General features: G+C 42.4%; 1 protein-coding gene across 6 annotated transcripts in view; it reads left to right on the plus strand.

Annotated features, from left to right (window-relative positions):
• AKAP13 (A-kinase anchoring protein 13) overlaps nt 1-18141 on the plus strand; it is a 371269-nt gene that overhangs the window by 185940 nt on the left and 167188 nt on the right. For all 6 annotated transcript variants that reach the window (XM_070763468.1, XM_070763470.1, XM_070763469.1 and 3 more), the window contains one exon: nt 4007-4083. In XM_070763468.1, the coding sequence (XP_070619569.1) occupies nt 4007-4083 (77 nt within the window). The remainder of the gene's footprint in view (nt 1-4006; nt 4084-18141) is intronic.

Below are 18141 nucleotides of genomic sequence, written 5' to 3' on the forward strand. Positions count from 1 at the left end.
AGAGTCAGAAGTTGTGGGTGTCTATTCATCGAGGGAGATGCTCCAGGTGACCCCCAAGAAGGACATGTTGTGAAATGGAAAAGGAGTGAGTGGCTGCCTTAAACTGTGCAGTGTGTTGGCTCCCTCTGGGATGTCAAATTCAACCCACCTCTCTCTCTCTCTCTCTCTCTTTTTCTCTCATCTCTCTCGTCTCTCTCTGTGTGTCTTTCTCTTTCTGTCTCTCTCTCTGTCTCTCCTCTCTCTCTTTCTCCATATCTCCCTCTTCTCCCACTTTCTCTCTCCTTCTGGTCTCTTTCTCTCTCAGTCTCTCTTTTCTCTATCTTTCTCTCATCTCTCTCTCTTCTCTTTCTGTCTCTCTCTCCCTCTTCTCTCTCTCTTTCTGTCTCTCTCTCTGTCTCTCTTCTCTCTCTTTCTCCATATCTCCCTCTTCTCCCACTTTCTCTCTCCTTCTGGTCTCTTTCTCTCTCAGTCTCTCTTTTCTCTATCTTTTTCTCATCTCTCTCTCTTCTCTCTTTCTGTCTCTCTCTCCCTCTTCTCTCTCTCTTTCTGTCTCTCTCTCTGTCTCTCCTCTCTCTCTTTCTCCATATCTCCCTCTTCTCCCACTTTCTCTCTCCTTTTGGTCTCTTTCTCTCTCAGTCTCTCTTTTCTCTATCTTTCTCTCATCTCTCTCTCTTCTCTCTTTCTGTCTCTCTCTCCCTCTTCTCTCTCTCTTTCTGTCTCTCTCTCTGTCTCTCTTCTCTCTTTCTCCATATCTCCCTCCTCTCTTTCTCTCCTTCTCATCTCTCTTTCTCTCTCTCAGTCTCTCTTCTCTCTCTTTTCTCTCTCTTTCTCTCATCTCTCTCACCTCTCTCTTTCTGTCTCCCTCTCCCTCTCTCTTTTCTCCCTGTCTCTTCTCTCTCTCTTCTCCCTCTTTCCCTCTTCTCTCTTCTCCCTCTCTTTCTGTCTCTCTCTGTCTCTCTCTTCTCTCTCTCTCTTCTCTCTCTCTCTTCTCTCTCTCGTGCCAAGCATGCATTGTTTGTTCTAAGCTCAAGCTAAGCTTGTTCTTTCTTGCCAAGGCATGCTCCCCTGTGACTTTGAGGAGACGTAGCCGCTCTCGCACCAAAACAAACACAAAGGCTTACAAACTCATTCCTTTCCACCTCTCGATTCTCACACTCATATCCCTTCTCGTTCTTTCTCTCTCCCTCTCTTCTCCTCCATAACCATTGTTGTTGAAGATGTGGTCGAGAGCTGCCAAAAATGTTATTTTGGATCATCTAAAGTAGCTTCCCTTGCCAATCCCCCCCCCTTTCGCTACACGAGAGAAATACAAGACAGAAAGGAAGTGCCCGCTTGTTCCGAGCTCCTAAATGTTTGTTCGAAATTTAAATTGGTTTTGCTTATTAGGCCCCAAATCTACCTCCCCCTGCTAGTTATTTAATGTTTTCTAAGGGAAATGGATGGATGGATGGATGGATGAGCAAACAGACAGATGATAAAAAAGGAAGGAAAGAAAGATGAGGTAGATAGATAGATAGATAGATAGATAGATAGATAGATAGATAGATAGATAGAGCATTTAGAGTTATATACTGCTTCAGAGTGCTTTCCAGCCCTCTCTAAACAGTTTATAGAGTCAGCATCTTGCCCCCAACAATCTGGTCCTCATTTTATTCACCTCGGAAGGATGGAAGGCTGAGTAAAACCTTGAGCCTGGTGAGATTTGAACTGTTAAACTACAGCTAGCAGTCAGCAGAAGCAGCTTGCAGTACTGCACTCTAACCACTGTGCCAACAAGGCTGATTGATAGATAGATAGATAGATAGATAGATAGATAGATAGATAGATAGATAGATAGATAGATAAGCTCATAGACATTAAGTAAACCAATGTTACCTACTCACTAATGAAGTTTCTATTTGCTGAAGTATAAACATGATAAATGGAAACTAGAAAAACTCTTCATGTGTACAAAGACATCTGTAGTTTGGTTTCCTTAGAAATGATACTGTAAACACACGACAACTGCCAGACCAGAGGATCATCTGGCCTGATGTTATTGATTTCACGTTTGTCCAACTCCACCCAACTTAGTGCCCTCCAGATGTGTTGGAGCTGCTGTTTCCCGAATGCCCAGCAAGACGATGCTGGCTGGAGTATTCTGGGAGTTGCATTCCCACCACGTCTGAAAGATGCACTTCGGAAAAGCCTTGACCCCATTTCGTGTGGATGTGACCACTGATCCTTGCAGGCCAGTGTGATTGGTCCCGGTTCTCTTAGACGTGTAATTCTCATTGGAATATTGCGTATGAATGGGATGGGAAGAATAGGGAAGTTACAGAAGGACCTAAGAGGAAACCTGTCTGGGTCGGCAGAAATGGAAGGGACACCATCCATGCCAGGATTCAGCAACCTGCAGCTCTGGAGCCGCATGGGGCTCCTTCATCCCTCTGCTGTCTCTCAAAATATGCGTCACAACTGCCAATGTACGACACCTGCCGGCATGTATAGTCTGGAGGACAGAAGGAAAAGGGGGGACATGATCGAAACATTTAAATATGTTAAAGGGTTAAATAAGGTTCAGGAGGGAAGTGTTTTTAATAGGAAAGTGAACACAAGAACAAGGGGACACAATCTGAAGTTAGTTGGGGGAAAGATCAAAAGCAACGTGAGAAAATATTATTTCACTGAAAGAGTAGTAGATGCTTGGAACAAACTTCCAGCAGACGTGGTTGGTAAATCCACAGTAACTGAATTTAAACATGCCTGGGATAAACATATATTCATTGTAAGATAAAATACAGGAAATAGTATAAGGGCAGACTAGATGGACCATGAGGTCTTTTTCTGTCATCAGTCTTCTATGTTTCTATGTTTCTGTGTGGTTTATTGAGCTTTTCAACTCCCGGGAGGCCAGCCATGGGTAAATCCAAGCAAAGAAAAGTTTCAGAAGAAAACAGAATGTTTAATTCAACTACATATGCTAGTTTTGTGGCCGCTCAGGAAATAGTCAGGCACAGGAAGGGTTTTTGTGGCTCCCGGTGTTTTCTTTTCTGTGGGAAACATGTCCAAATGGCTCTTTGAGTGTTTAACAGTAGCAGTAAGGACAGCGCACCGGTAGTGAAAGTTGTACTGCATGCGCAGCCTTGCTTCTTCTGTGTGCACATGTGTGTGTGCATCACAGTGAGATTTTGCTTCTGCGCATGCACAGGAAGCAACATCTCATGAGAGGACGCACGTAAGTGAGATTTCAGTGATTTTTTTTTGCTTCTGCGCATGTGCGGAAGCAAAAAAATTGCCAAAATCTCACACATGCATCTCTCCCCTCTCGTGAGATTTTGCTACCTGCGCATGTACAGAAGCAAAATCTTGCCAGAATGCATGCACACAGAAGTTATGACTTATAAAGCCCTACATGGCATCGGACCAGAGTATCTCTGAGACCACCTTCTGCCACACAAATCCCAGTGACCGGTTAGGTCCCACAGAGTTGGCCTTCTTCAGGTCCCGCCGACCAAACAATGTCGGCTGGGAAACCCAAGGGAAGAGCCTTCTCTGTGGCGGCCCCAGCCCTCTGGAATCAACTCCCTCCAGAGATTCGAATAGCCCCCACCCTCCTCGCCCTCCGTAAAATGCTGAAGACCCAACTTTGTCGCCAGGCGTGGGGATAATTACCACCTTCTCCCCCCTTTTAATTATGTTTTCGGCCTCACTGTATGATGGATTAGGTTGAATGTGTATGATTGTATAGTTAGGGATTTTAATATGTATCAATGTTTTTAAACTGATTTAACTTTTACTATTAGATTTGTAATATATTGTATTACTATTATGTTGTGAGCCGCCCCGAGTCTTCGGAGAGGGGTGGCATACAAATCTAATAAACTATAAACTACTAAGTGAACCTGTGCATGCAGTACAACTGGAGTTTAAGGTTGCTGACCCCTGCTCTATGCTGTTTTAACAGTGATGTGCTGGAGCAATGATTAAAAGACAGGTGAACATTTCTCTCTCTTTTTTCCTGCAGATTCCCTCGAAATGAAAATTGAAGAAGAAATGGATTTTCTGACCGATCTGGCGGAGGACATTACTTCTGAAGGAGCGGTAAGGTTTCTCCCTCCACCCCCACCCCCATCTTCCATCACTGAGCTTAAGCCATTGATCGAGGAACAAAAAATAGCACATGACCCCCCTAACAAAAATAATTTCCTTCTATTTATTTTGATGTATTTATTTTGGTCTTTAATCACGAGGAAGGAGTTCTTCCTTTTGTAAAACGCTCTCTTGGTTTTATTTTCTGAAATTATTGCTTTGACTGGTTAATTCTTGGTTTGGGACTTTTCTGCAATCGGTTTGCAGGAAGAAGGGACTGTCTTTCTACTCGAGGATGGGTATCATCACTACTTGAGGAAATTCCCTGGTGACCCCCCACTCTCTTTCCTGGCAAGTTAGAGAACTGAATGACTGAGCGAATGACTATTCCAACTTGCTCAATGGATGAGACTGATAATTTTTCAGTTGGATGAATGAATGAACCTTCACCATTTATCCCACATTGACTTGAAAGATTTTAAGCATCTTGAATTCCTTGAAGCATCCGTGCACATTGTCATTGTTTATTATTATTATTATTATTATTATTATTATTATTATTATTATTATTATTATTATTATGTCAATACAACTCAGCAAACGAGATCACTATGCTGGATTTCGTATTTCATCACCAGTCGGGCACTTCCCAAGCACCTAAGACTGCGTGATATAGCGGCGAATTATGTGTGCTGATCCCAGTAAAGCGGCCTTTTGCAATTGACAGATGGAGATTTTGTCAATTCCGATGGTTTTCAAATGTCCGCCGAGATCCTTTGGTACTGCGCCCAGCGTGCCAAGTACCACTGGGACCACTTTCACTGGCTTATGCCAGAGTCATTGCAGCTCGATTTTTAGATCTTCGTATTTCACTAATTTCTCTAGCTGCTTCTCCTCAATTCTGCTGTCTCCTGGGATTGCGATGTCGATGATCCATACTTTCTTTTTCTCCACAATCAGGATGTTTGGTGTGTTATGCTTGAGAATTCGGTCAGTCTGAAGTCGGAAGTCCCACAGTAGTAGTAGTAGTAGTAGTAGTAGTAGTAGTAGTAGTAGTAATAGTAGTAGTAGTAGTTATTATTATTTTTATTATTATTGTTGTTGTTATGGTTTCTTGCACAATCAGCCAAATGTTCAAATACGGTTTGGCATTTTTGTCTACCTGTCACAGAGATCTTCAAACTTGGCAACTTTAAGGCTTGTGGACTTCAACTCTCGCTGGCTGGAGAATTCTGGGAGATGGAGTCCACAAGCCTTAAAGTTGTCAAGTTTGGGGACCCCTGACCTATCAGGTTCTTTCCAAGGACCTGGGATAGGCAGATGTTTTGATGGTGTTACAGATATCGTTGCAGGGTGGAAGCTGTTCCAAGTACAGCTGGGTTTGCAATTGACTGATGGTGAGTATGTCAGTGCCTATGGTGTTCAAGTGGTGGTCCAGTAGTTTTGGGATTGCATCCAGTGGGCCTGTTACTATTGGTACTACCGTTGCTTGCGTTTGCCACAGTCGTTCAGGTTCTATTTGTAGGTCTTTGTGTTTTGTTATCCTCTCCAGTTCTTTCGCTCTGTCCACTATCCAAACATTTTTGTCTTTCTTATTGACAATTGTTAAGTCTGGGTTGTTGTTGTTTTTGTTGTTGTTGTTACATTTATTTACTGAACATCTTACAGTTTGAAGTGCCTCTGAGTGGTGTGACTGAATCTGGTGCAGCACGGTTGACATGAGTCCATTTCAGGAATGGGATTCACTTACCTTTGTTGGGGTAACGTTTTGCAGAAGCTAGCCCACCCAGATAGCCACAGCAGCCAAATAGCCTGCTTTAGATCGTGCAGAATGCAGCTGCGAGAGCAATCATGCGCTTCCCTAGGTATTCCCATGTTACACCAACACTCCGCAGTCTGCATTGGTTTCTGATCGGTTTCCGGTCACAATTCAAAGTGTTGGTTATGACCTATAAAGCCCTTCATGGCACTGGAGCAGAATATCTGCGAGACCGCCTTCTGCCGCGTGAATCCCAGCGGCCGGTTAGGTCTCACAGAGTTGGCCTTCTCCGGGTCAATGTCGTCTGGCGGGACCCAGGGGAAGAGCCTTCTCTGTGGCGGCCCTGGCCCTCTGGAACCAGCTCCCCCCAGAGATTAGGATTGCCCCCACCCTCCTTGCCTTTCGTAAACTTCTTAAAACTCACCTCTGCCGTCAGGCATGGGGAAACTGAGACATCTCCCCTTGCCTATGTAGTTTTATGTATGGTATGTTTGTGTGTATGCTTTTTAAATAATGGGGTTTTTAGGCTTTTAATGTTAAATTGTTATTTTAGACTTTTAATATTAGATTTGTTATTGTATATTGTTTTATCACTGTTGTGAGCCGCCCTGAGTCTGCGGAGAGGGGTGGCATACAAATCTAATTAATAATAATAATAATAATAATAATAATAATAATAATAATAATAACCCTTATCTTGAAGTTAACTGAAGACACTTACTGCAGTTTCTTAGGAAAATATTTACTTTTTTAGTAGCAAACCAACATAACTATTTACACTGTAGCTCTCTAATAGTTAATACATAGTACTCACAATTCACTAACTACTATTCTCAGTTACAATATATAGCTACAATTCTTCATCCATTACAAGCCACCTAATTTCAAAGCCACACAAAACCAAACTAAGCCACAATACCTTCAAGCCAAGCCAACAAGCCACACCTATGCAAAGGTGCATTATGTATTTTTGTCAGCCAATCAGGTTACACTACAATTTGCATATTCACCGTGACTAGGTAGTTTTACATTGTTAAAGTTATACAATTTCTCTCTCTCTGCAATTTGGAATATTGCATCAAGTAGGCTCTAATTTTGACGAACTTTGCTATCGGTTTTGGAACGGTAAATATGCGCATGCGCAGAACCTTCTGTGCTTACATCCAGGCAGGCAGGTGGGTGGAGCCTCCCACCACCACCGCTACTGGTTTGCCTGAACTGGGGCGAACCGCTAGCAACCCACCACTGGTCCATTTGCTGGGATTTGGGGCACTTGGCAAATGATCTTTGAGCATTGGCCATGGTTAGATCCTAGTTGTCCCTCTAGACATTTTGAAGGATAACCATTCCTACAGTTGCTGATTCGGAAGATGATGTGCTAGTAGTGTTGTTTCAGGCATCTGAAATGAGAAGGATGGAATCAGTGGGATGTCAGAAGGAAGAAGCTTTCACTGCAGGTTGGCAAGAAATCGGCCTTTAGTGCTCAGGCCTGTTTGGGATGGATGGAAAAGTTGGTCTTCTATTTTAACTGGCTGTTCTCAGTGAGAGTTCTGTGTCTCCTGCTATTGGTTCCATGCTTCCCTTGAACGAAGCCAACTCTTCTTCCAGGCTGGTCAATGATTGTATGGAAATACCGTGTTTCCTTGAAAAGAAGACCCCGTCTTATATATTTTTTGAACTCTGAAATAAGCACTTGTGCCTTATTACCATGCACTCAAAAGCCTGTTGGCCTTATTATTAAGGGAATGTCTTATTTTGGGGGAAAACTATAAGTCCAATAAATAAATAAAACAGGGTAGTAGCATTGAATATATACAGTATATATTTGTTTTCGTAGATTTTCACGGGTATATGTATGTAGATTGTTCTGAGTTTGGGTTTTGCCCCGTGTAATATTTTGAATGTCTATGCGACGTTTCGGTGAAATCACATTCACCATCATCAGGCTGAAGTTGTAAGCTTCGTGCTGCTGTAAATATAGTTTGTTTGCAACTGCCATTTGTTCCTTATAAATAGTGGTGGGGGTGGAGATTTGGTTTGAATGTAGCAAATAGATTGGGTGGCTGTGTTTTAATGATTTGATTGGTTGGTGGAATCACATTTAGTTGAAGGATTGACATGGTGATGATTGTGATATGTTTTTTTGTTTAGGGCTGGTTTCCAAATTTCTGGTAGGCGGGACGTGTCATCATGTTTCTTCATACTGAGGGGGTGTTTTTCTATTTCTATGGCTTCCATGATTATTCTTTTTTATATGTGTTCTGTGTGTATGTGTTGTATGGTTTTTAACAGTTGGGGTTTTTAATATAATTTTTATTGTTAGATTTGTTCCATTGTTATACTGTTTTTATTACTGTTGTGAGCCGCCCCGAGTCTTCGGAGATGGGCGGCATACAAATCTAATAAATAATAATAATAATAATAATAATAATAATAATAATAATAATAATTATTATTATTATTATTATTATTATTATTAAACAATACAATATAACTCCAAGTAAATCAAACTTCTGTGAAATCAAACTGTCCACTTAGGAAGCAACACTGATTGACAATCAATTTAACATGCTGTTGTGCACATTCAACTTTGTACAGAACAAAGTATTCAATGAGAATATTTCATTCATTCAGATCTAGGATGTGTTCTTTGAGTGTCCCCTTTATTTTTTTGAGCAGTGTAGAACATAGCCAGTAGTGAGGCACACTGGAAACTTATATTTAGCTTTTAACATGATGGGGTGCTTAGGGCTTGTGTCTTGTTTTAACAGTGTCTTTCATTGGCAAATTGATGCACATTATTTTATTGCAGAAGTCTTGAGAGAAATAGCTGATGGGACGGGTCTCCTCCTGCAATTGTAAAGCTTCTTGCTGTTCAAAGCGTCCTTGATACTTTACTATTAGAGGCAGTTGGTGGTGCTTTGTGAATAATTATAAGTGGACTTTGAAACATCAAACCAAAGGGCAGAACGGAAAATGTTTTAAATAAATACTTAGAGTAGAGCTTCCAGTTGGTCTCTTCCTCTGGTCTTTTTAGCTTCAGCAGCAGGTGGCTTTGATCTTCTTTACATTGATGTTGGATGAGAAGTTTTTCCCCATCCACCCACTCCTGCTCGAAGCATGTCAGATGCTCCCCAAGTCACATAAATAATTCCGCTCAGTTCCAATGTGTTTTGAGAATGAAAAAGTTTGTAGCTAAATGACTCCGGCCTGCTCTTCTTTTGGTTCCTTGCATCACCATAAGACGGGAGAGCACCGTAGAGAAAGCAAGGCTAGGCAAACTTTTTCTAGATCAGCAACAGCGGACAGTTGGGTAGGTTGCTGAGCCTTTTTATTTTCAGTTGGGGAGTTGATTGACCTAGCTTTTGTGGAAAGGGCCTGGGGAGGCCCAGATCATAATTAAAGGGCAAGGTTTAAGGAACTGAGATTTTGCAAAGATGTGGAGAAGCAGAGAAAGCTTTTCCCTCCTGGATCTGAGGACGGATTAACATTAGGTCAGCTAGTCCAACCCCCTGCCCAAGCAGGAGACCCTACACCTGTGATGGTGAACCTATGGCACGGGTGCCACAGGTGGCATGCGGAGCCATATCTGCTAGCACACGAGCCGTTGCCGTAGCTCAGCTCCAACGTCCATGTATGTGCTGGCCAACTGATTTTTGGTTCATGCAGAGGCTCTGGGAGGGCATTTTTGGCTTCCAGAGAGCCTCTGAGGGATGGGGAAGCCTTTGGAGCCTGTGGAGGGTGAAACACGAGCCTACTAGGCCCACCAGAAGTTGGGAAACAAGTTGTTTCCGGCGTCCAGGTAGCATCCGGGGGGCAAGGGAAGCTGTTTTCACTCTCTGCAGCCATTGAATTATGGGTGTGGGCACTTGCGCATGCATGATAGTGTGCACACATGCTTTTTCAGCACTCAAGGAAAAAAAAGGTCCACCATCCCTGATCTAAAATGTTGGCTATTTCTGCTGGCTTAGTATCATTGTCTTAGTATCATTGGCTCATTCCCCTTCTAGTCCCTCATTTATGAAGATTGTCTGTCTGTCTGTCTGTCTGTCTGTCTGTCTGTCTGTCTATCTATCTATCTATGTCAAACAATTATAGTATGGTAATTTGTATAAATAAAGCATTAGAAAAGTAATGATGGAAAGTAATGATAGAAGATCAGTAGGACAGGGATGGTAGGCACAATGGTGCACTTATGCACGCCTCTTAGAAAGGGGGATAGGTCAGTTGTAGATAATCTATGGTTAAAGGTTTTGGGGTTAGGAGTAGAAACCACAGTGTCAGGTAGAGCATTCCAAGTGTTGATCACTCTATTGCTGAAGTCGTATTTTCTGCAGTCTGGTTTAGAGCAGATATCATTCAGTTTAATAAAATCTATTATGTGCTTGGGTGTTGTTGCGGTTGAAGGTGAGGTGGTCATTAAGAGGAAGGATATTTTGGTATATGATTTTGCTAACTATTGTTAAGTTGGAACAGAGACAACGGAGTTGTAAGTTGTCTAATCAAAGAATTTCAAGTCTGGTGGAATAAAGTATTTTCCGTAAGGCATTTTGAATAAGGTATATAATTGAAGAGTACTGGGACTGAAATGGAACCTTGTGGTACCCCATTGCTTACCTCCCTCCATGTAGAAGTAGTACCATTAAGGACTAGTTGTAGAGTATGGTTTGTCAGCCAGTTACAAATCCATCTGATGGTGGTGATGCTATCTGTCCCATTTTTTCCCCTAGCTTATCAAGAATTAGGCTAGTTCTGTAATTTGGGTTTTTCTTAGAAGATGCATATTATTGCTCAGCTCATCTCTTCGCTCAAAAGCCCATGTTTATTTATTTATTTTATTTATTTTATTACTTAGATTTGTATGCCGCCCCTCTCCGAAGACTCGGGGCGGCTCACAACATGTAGAAACAAATCATAAGTAAACAGACAAATTTAAAAATATTTAAATATTTTAAAAAACCCATATGCTAACAGACGCACACACAGACATACCATGCATAAATTAAACATGCCCAGGGGGAGATGTTTCAGTTCCCCCATGCCTGACGGCAAAGGTGGGTTTTAAGGAGTTTACGGAAGGCAGGAAGAGTAGGGGCAGTTCTAATCTCCGGGGGGAGTTGGTTCCAGAGGGCCGGTGCCGCCACAGAGAAGGCTCTTCCCCTGGGGCCCGCCAACCGACATTGTTTAGTTGATGGGACCCGGAGAAGGCCCACTCTGTGGGACCTAATCGGTCACTGGGATTCGTGCGGCAGGAGGCGGTCTCGGAGATATTCTGGTCCAATGCCATGAAGGGCTTTAAAGGTTATAACCAACACTTTGAATTGTGACCGGAAACTGATCGGCAGCCAATGCAGACTGCGGAGTGATGGTGAAACATGGGCGTACCTAGGTAAGCCCATGACTGCTCTCGCAGCTGCATTTTGCATGATCTGAAGTTTCCGAACACTTTTCAAAGGTAGCCCCATGTAGAGAGCATTACAGTAGTCGAACCTCGAGGTGATGAGGGCATGTTGCTTTTCAGAAGCGAGCTGTTTATGAGTCAAGTGTGGTACCTTCCATCTATGCTGGATTTCAAGTCCCATAATCCTGGGCCTGCTCTTGCTTTTGACCTTGGCTGATATGGCTCCCAATTGTAGCGTCTTGCATACAGAGGAGCCTTTTGCGTTTCTCTCTGCAGGCTGTGGCTATTAGTCACGTCCAATCTTTCATGTATTTTTAACAAAAGATAATTTTTTAGAAAAACCAACCCCCGGTAATCGCATCTTGTGGCAATGGTTTCCATAAATTGGATTATGTTTTGTGTGTCAGAAAACTACTCGAGGGTGGGGAAGAGAGGAGTCTTGCATAAAGGATGAGAGACTGCCCATCGGGGTTTGCTGCTAGCTGTAGAAGCAGCTGTTGTGTCTACTCTTTGGTTTTGCCTTATGACTAATATGCAAATATAGTGGTATGGAGCATTTATGAAGCTGCAGCATAGCAGGATTGTTTCTTTTAAAAAAAATCAACTTGATTATCCTCTGTCTGGATTGGATTATTGATTCCTAACCAGCACCTCCTTCTTCTATCAGCATTGCTGTCCTTCCCAACCAACACTGGAAGCCTTCAGCCTTCTTCAGGTTGGAAGGCTGAAGGAACATTTCAAAAAGAGTCCGTGAAGGTCAACTAAGCAATTGAATGACAGTTTGCTTTCTTAGTCTTGAATGTAAGGTTGCAATTGCTAGTGTATGAGCAACAGACTTCAGAAGTGTTTTTTTGCCACTGGTATTTATTCTTTCATATGAATCATGATTCACAATAACTTTGGGTGAGCGAGGAGAGGAGGGGACACCACTGGTTTAATTTAAAGGTATTTTGCCATTACCTTCTTCCAGCATGTGTTTTTGTGTGTCTCCAATCTACATCTAGGGGTTTCCCACCCAAGGACTTCTCAGCTTTGGAGGATAATCCCATTTCCACTACATGCTCTCATTTGCTGTGGCAATACGTCAGTTGTCTAACTAGCCCTCGGATAATCTAATGTATGTTATTCTTGAAACATCTCCCTTTTTATTAGAAGATTAGAGAATTAAAAGGCGTTGTAGGCTCACTCAGCATGTCCCTTGATCTATTATAGATATTTGGGTGACTAATCTCTGAGCCTTTGCTTTGAGCAGAAAGACCAGCTGCCTGCCAGAAAGTTCCAGATGAATAAACTTTGATCTGTGGTTTTATGTTAGATCTTAGTAATTGCTCTCTTTTAACAAACAAGGGCTTCTAGCAAGTAGGGAGTCTACTTGTTTTCCAAAGCACCAGAGAGCAAGGCAAGAATGAAGAACGGTTGCAAGAACTGGGCATGGCTAATTTAATGAAAAGAAGGACCAGGGGAGACATGATAGCAGTGTTCCAATATCTCAGGGGTTGCCACAAAGAAGAAGGGGTCAAGCTATTCTCCAAAGCACCTGAGTGCAAGACAAGAAGCAATGGGTAGAAACTAAACAAGGAGCGAAGTAACTTAGAACTAAGGAGAAATTTCCTGACAATCAGTTGATCAGTGGAACAGCTTGCCTCCAGAAGTTGTGAATGCCCAATCACTGGAAATTTTTAAGGAGATGTTGGATAACCATCTGTCTGAAGTAGTGTACAGTTTACTGCCTAAACAGGGGGTTGGACTAGAAGACCTCCAAGATCCCTTCCAACTCTGTTTTTTTAAAATAATAATAATAATAAAAATTATAATAATAATTATTATTATTATTATTATTTAAAAAAGAACAGAGTTGGAAGGGATCTTGGAGGTCTTCTAGTCCAACCCCCTGTTTAGGCAGTTGTTATTATTATTATTATTATTGTTGTTGTTGTTGTTATTATTATTATTATTATTATTATTATCATCATGATTATAATTATTAAATAATGGATGGAAACTAATCAAGGAGAAAAGCAATCTGGAATTAAGGAGAAATTTTCTAATAGTGAGAACAATTAACTAGTGGGAAATTTTGCCTTCAGAAGTTGTAAGTGCTCCATCACTGCAGGTCTTTAGGAACAGACTGGACAGCCGGTTGTCTGAAATGGTATTGGGTCTCCTGCTTGAGCAGGGGGCTAGAATAGAAGACCTCCAGGGTCCCTTCCAGCTCTATTTTGAATTTATGAAAGTACTGTAAGGATTTTCATTGGATCGCTGGTTTGTTTGCTTGCAAGGCAAAAAGGAGGAACCAGCTACTCTTGCACAGCACTTTGAGTCCTTGGAGAGAGGTGGCATATCAATCAATCAATCAATCAATCAATCAATCAAATAAATAAATAGTCAAGTTAGAATGAATCAGAGTGGATACACTTGGGACCCACCTATATCGCCAGGCATGGGGGAACTGAGACACTGAGACATGTACTGTGCTGTTTTTTTATTATTGTTGTGAGCCGCCCCGAGTTTGCGGAGAGGGGCGGCATATAAATCCAATAAATCTAATCTAATCTAATCACTTCCCCCAGGCTTTTATATTTTATGTTTGGTATGTATGTGTTGTATGGTTTTAATTGCTGGGGTTTTATACATTTTTTCTTTAATATTAGATTTGTATCACGGTTATATTGTTTTTATTGTTGTTGTGAGCCGCCCCGAGTCTTCGGAGAGGGGTGGCATGCAAATCTAATAAATTATTATTATTATTACTTCTTGACATTTGGGGCACGAGAGACACTGGTGGAAATGACTGTGCTGGCTAATCTCCCCCCGCCCCCCGCCTTCTCCTTCAAATACTGTATTCCTTTTCAACTGATCTTTTCTGGTATGGCATTAGGAATGTCAAGGCAAATGGAAAGTTTGCTGCAAGACCAGTGACCACAATTTCCTGTTGCTCTGTGTAGAAGAGAGAAGAGAAGTTTAATAGCCAACAAGCAGATTACACTTCATTAACCGCATTTTTTTTTAAAAAAAATGCAGAAATGTGCTTGAGAGATTTGAGGTAACCTTCAAACAAATATGATTTTATACAGACGCATTTGTCCGAAATGGTATAGGGCAGTGGTGGCAAACCTATGGCAGCACTTTGAATTGTGCCCGGGGACCAATTGGCAACCAATGCAGCTCATGGAGTGATGTTGAAATGTGGGCAGATCATGGGAGCCCCACTGTACATGGGGCTACCTTTGAAAAGTGTTCGGAAACTTCAGATCGTGCAGAATGCAGCTGCGACAGCAATCATGGGCTTCCCTAAATATGCCCATGTCACACCAACACTCCGCAGTCTGCATTGGTTGCCGATCAGTTTCAAGTCACAAGTGTTGGTTATGACCTATAAAGCCCTTTATGGCACCGGACCAGATTATCTCAGGGACCGCCTTCTGCTGCACTAATCCCAGCGACCAGTTAGGTCCCACAGAGTGGGTCTTCTCCGGGTCCCGTCAACTAAGCAACGCCACTTGGCGGGACCCAGGAGAAGAGCCTTCTCTGTGGCGGCCTCGGCCCTCTGGAACCAACTCCCCCCAGAGATTAGAATTGCCCCCACCCTCCTTGCCTTTCATAAGCTACTTAAAACCCACCTCTGCCGCCAGGCATGGGGGAATTAAGACTTTTTTCTCCCCCTAGGCCGTTACAACTGTATACATGGTATGTTTGTATGTATGTTTGGTTTTTATATATTAAGGGGTTTTGATTTGCTTTTAGTATTGGATTTTATTGTATATTGTTCATGATTGTTGTTAGCCGCCCCGAGTTTTCGGAGAGGGGCGGCATATAAATCCAATAAAACGTGAAACGTGAAACTTGAAACTGTAGCTTGTGCAGCTCAATTTGGACAATTTGCAGTCTCCGAACACTCTTCAAAGGCAGCCCCATGTAGAGAGCACTGCAGTAATCGAACCTCGAGGTGAAAAGGCCGGGAGTTACTGTGAGAAGTGACTCCCTGTCCAAATAACACTTCGCTGATGCGAGGCACTTCTGCACATTAACAGAACTTACTACGCATGCGCAGACCGCCCTTGCTGTCATCCGGGTGGGCGGAGCCTCCCCCTGCCACCACCAACAGAGCGAACCTGTAGCAACCCATCACTGTTTCATCTCCATCTAAGCTGAGGGAAAGGAAAACCTGTGTTCGTACCCCTTCTTCTTCTGGAAATGGATCTACAGGGTATACATGGCATCGGACCAGATTACCTACGAGACTGCCTTCTGCTGCATGAATCCCAGCGGCCGGTTAGGTCCCACAGAGTTGGCCTTCTTCAGGTCCCGTCAATCGGACAATGTTATCTGGTGAGGCCTAGGGGAAGAGCCTTCTCTGTGGCGGCCCCGGCCCTCTGGAATCAGCTCCCTCCAGAGATTCGCACTGCCCCCACCCTCCTCGTCTCCCACATAAGACTCACTTATGTCGCCAGGCATGGAGCAATTAGATCAAAACCCCTCTGACTACTAATTGTGATGTACGACTGTGATTGAATTGGCTGACTGATTTTATTATACAGTATTAGGTTTTTAGCTTGTTGTTTTTGATTAATGAGATTTGTTTATATTTTATATTATGTCTTGTGAGCCGCCCCGAGTCTTCGGACAAGGGCGGCATACAATTTATTTATTTTATTTATTTATTAATTAGATTTGTATGCCGCCCCTCTCCGCAGACTCGGGGCGGCTAACAACAGTAAAAAGGCAATATGAACAAATCTAATATTAAAAGTAATGTAAAAAACCCCAATTTAGGAAACCAATCATATATACAGACATACCATGCATACATTTTTATAAGCCTAGGGGGAAGGGAATATCTCAATTCCCCCATGCCTGATGACAGAGGTGGGTTTTAAGGCGCTTATGAAAGGCAAGGAGGGTGGGGGCAACTCTGATATCTGGGGGGAGTTGGTTCCAGAGGGTCGGGGCCATCACAGAGAAGGCTCTTCCCCTGGGTCCCGCCAAACAACATTGTTTAGTCGACGGGACCCGGAGAAGGCCAACTCTGTGGGACCTAACTGGTCGCTGGGATTCGTGTGGCAGAAGACGGTCCCGGAGATATTCTGGGATATTATTATTATTATTATTATTATTATTATTAATCATAATAATAATAATCATAATCATAATAATATTAGGAGGTGCATTTTGAGCCAACACCCAACCACAATTCTTAGCCTCCAAAAAATTCAAAAGGACCGAGTAGCTGGCCTTGGGATTAGGTTGTAAATGGATCACAGGACAGGAGGATGTTCCAGAAGCTCTAAGGAAGGAATGATGCCATAAGTCCAGAAAAAACATCTCAGCCCTCTGGGCGTGATACCGGAAAGATGACATGATGGCAACTAAAATAGCTTGACAAAGTTTCAGTCATTGTTTAATCTTCCTCACATCCAAAATAATCTTTTCTCTGATAGGATCCTTCATACAATAGAGCAGGCTATTCTGGAAGAAGTGGAAGCATTAGGGCATTTTATTTGGTTTCCTGATGGAATGTCTCTGCTAAAGGTGTTTTGAGATATACAGTAGGTTAACCTAGGGCCAGTTCAATCCAAGTAATCATGGGTTTTGGGGCTACCTTAGTTTATATTTTTTTTATCTGGGTGACAAAATCTGTTGTACCAGCTCATTATGTGTGGCAATGATAGCTGAGCAAATAAATAATGTGTGTGCGTTTTTTTCTTTTGAATGAAGTAGACTGTACTATAATTACATTCAGCATACTTTCCTGATATAAGAAGAATGCATTGAGAGATAACTTAGGTACATTCAGTAGATCGTTGATGCTTTGGAGATACACAGCAAGATTATTGCAGCGTGATTTGAGGGGAGGGTCCTTGTCTTTGATGGACATTTAATCCTACCAGTGATTCTGACTCTCTCTAGCCATGCCCAAGAGGGAGGCTTTGCCATCCCGACTGATTAATTCTGTATCTATTCATTGGATGTGGGAGATGACCAGGCTGAGGGGTCTAAAGGCATAATCAGTCTTGAGTTCCATTGTCTGGGTAGCCCATCTTGAATTTTGTTGCCAGAAATTTGCTTTGACCGTTAGTAGTTGTAGAGAGCTTTAAGCTTGAGTTAAATCCATATATTCATTTGAACTGCCTAGATTCTTTCCTGATTTCTTACACTTGGCATTAGGCAGTGAAGGGCTGCAAAAAATTTCACTACCACACTAGGTGGGAGTGGCTTGACGATCATGTGAACAGGGGGTGGCTTAAAGGTCATGTGACTGTCTTAAAGTTGGCCATCTTGATGTCACTCACGTCAAGGGTTTGGGTTAGGGTTAGGACTCTTGGCCTCTCCTTGTCTCAAAGAGATACAATCTCTACTTATTATTACTGAACATCTAAAATATTTTACTTATTTTATTTATTTATTCAATTTTTTATGCTGCCTTTCTCCTTAGACTCGGGGCGGCTTACAACATGTTAGCAATAGCACTTTTTAACAGAGCCAGTATATTCCCCCCACAATCCGGGTCCTCCTTTTACCCACCTCGGAAGGATGGAAGGCTGAGTCAACCTTGAGCCTGTGATGAGATTTGAACCGCTGAGCTACAGATCTACAGTCAGCAATTAAATATACTATTTAATTCTATGTATATACATATTACACACAGGCACACAAAAATATACATTATCTACTATATAAAGTGTATGTACAAACACGCAAGCACAGCTCTTCTAAAAGTATACACATTCAGCCTCATTTACTGCGATAGGAAAAACATACCCAGAGCCCAGAAGGGAAAAAAAGAAAAAAATTCAAAATTTTTGTACTGGTTCGGGGTACCTGACCCTACCTGTAGGAGTCCATCAGTTAGGTACCACAGAGTGGATCTTCTCCGGGTCCCATCAACTAAGCAATGTTGCCTGTCGGGACC

Source organism: Erythrolamprus reginae, chromosome 10, assembly GCF_031021105.1.
Source record: "Erythrolamprus reginae isolate rEryReg1 chromosome 10, rEryReg1.hap1, whole genome shotgun sequence".
NCBI classification, from domain to species: domain Eukaryota; kingdom Metazoa; phylum Chordata; class Lepidosauria; order Squamata; family Dipsadidae; genus Erythrolamprus; species Erythrolamprus reginae.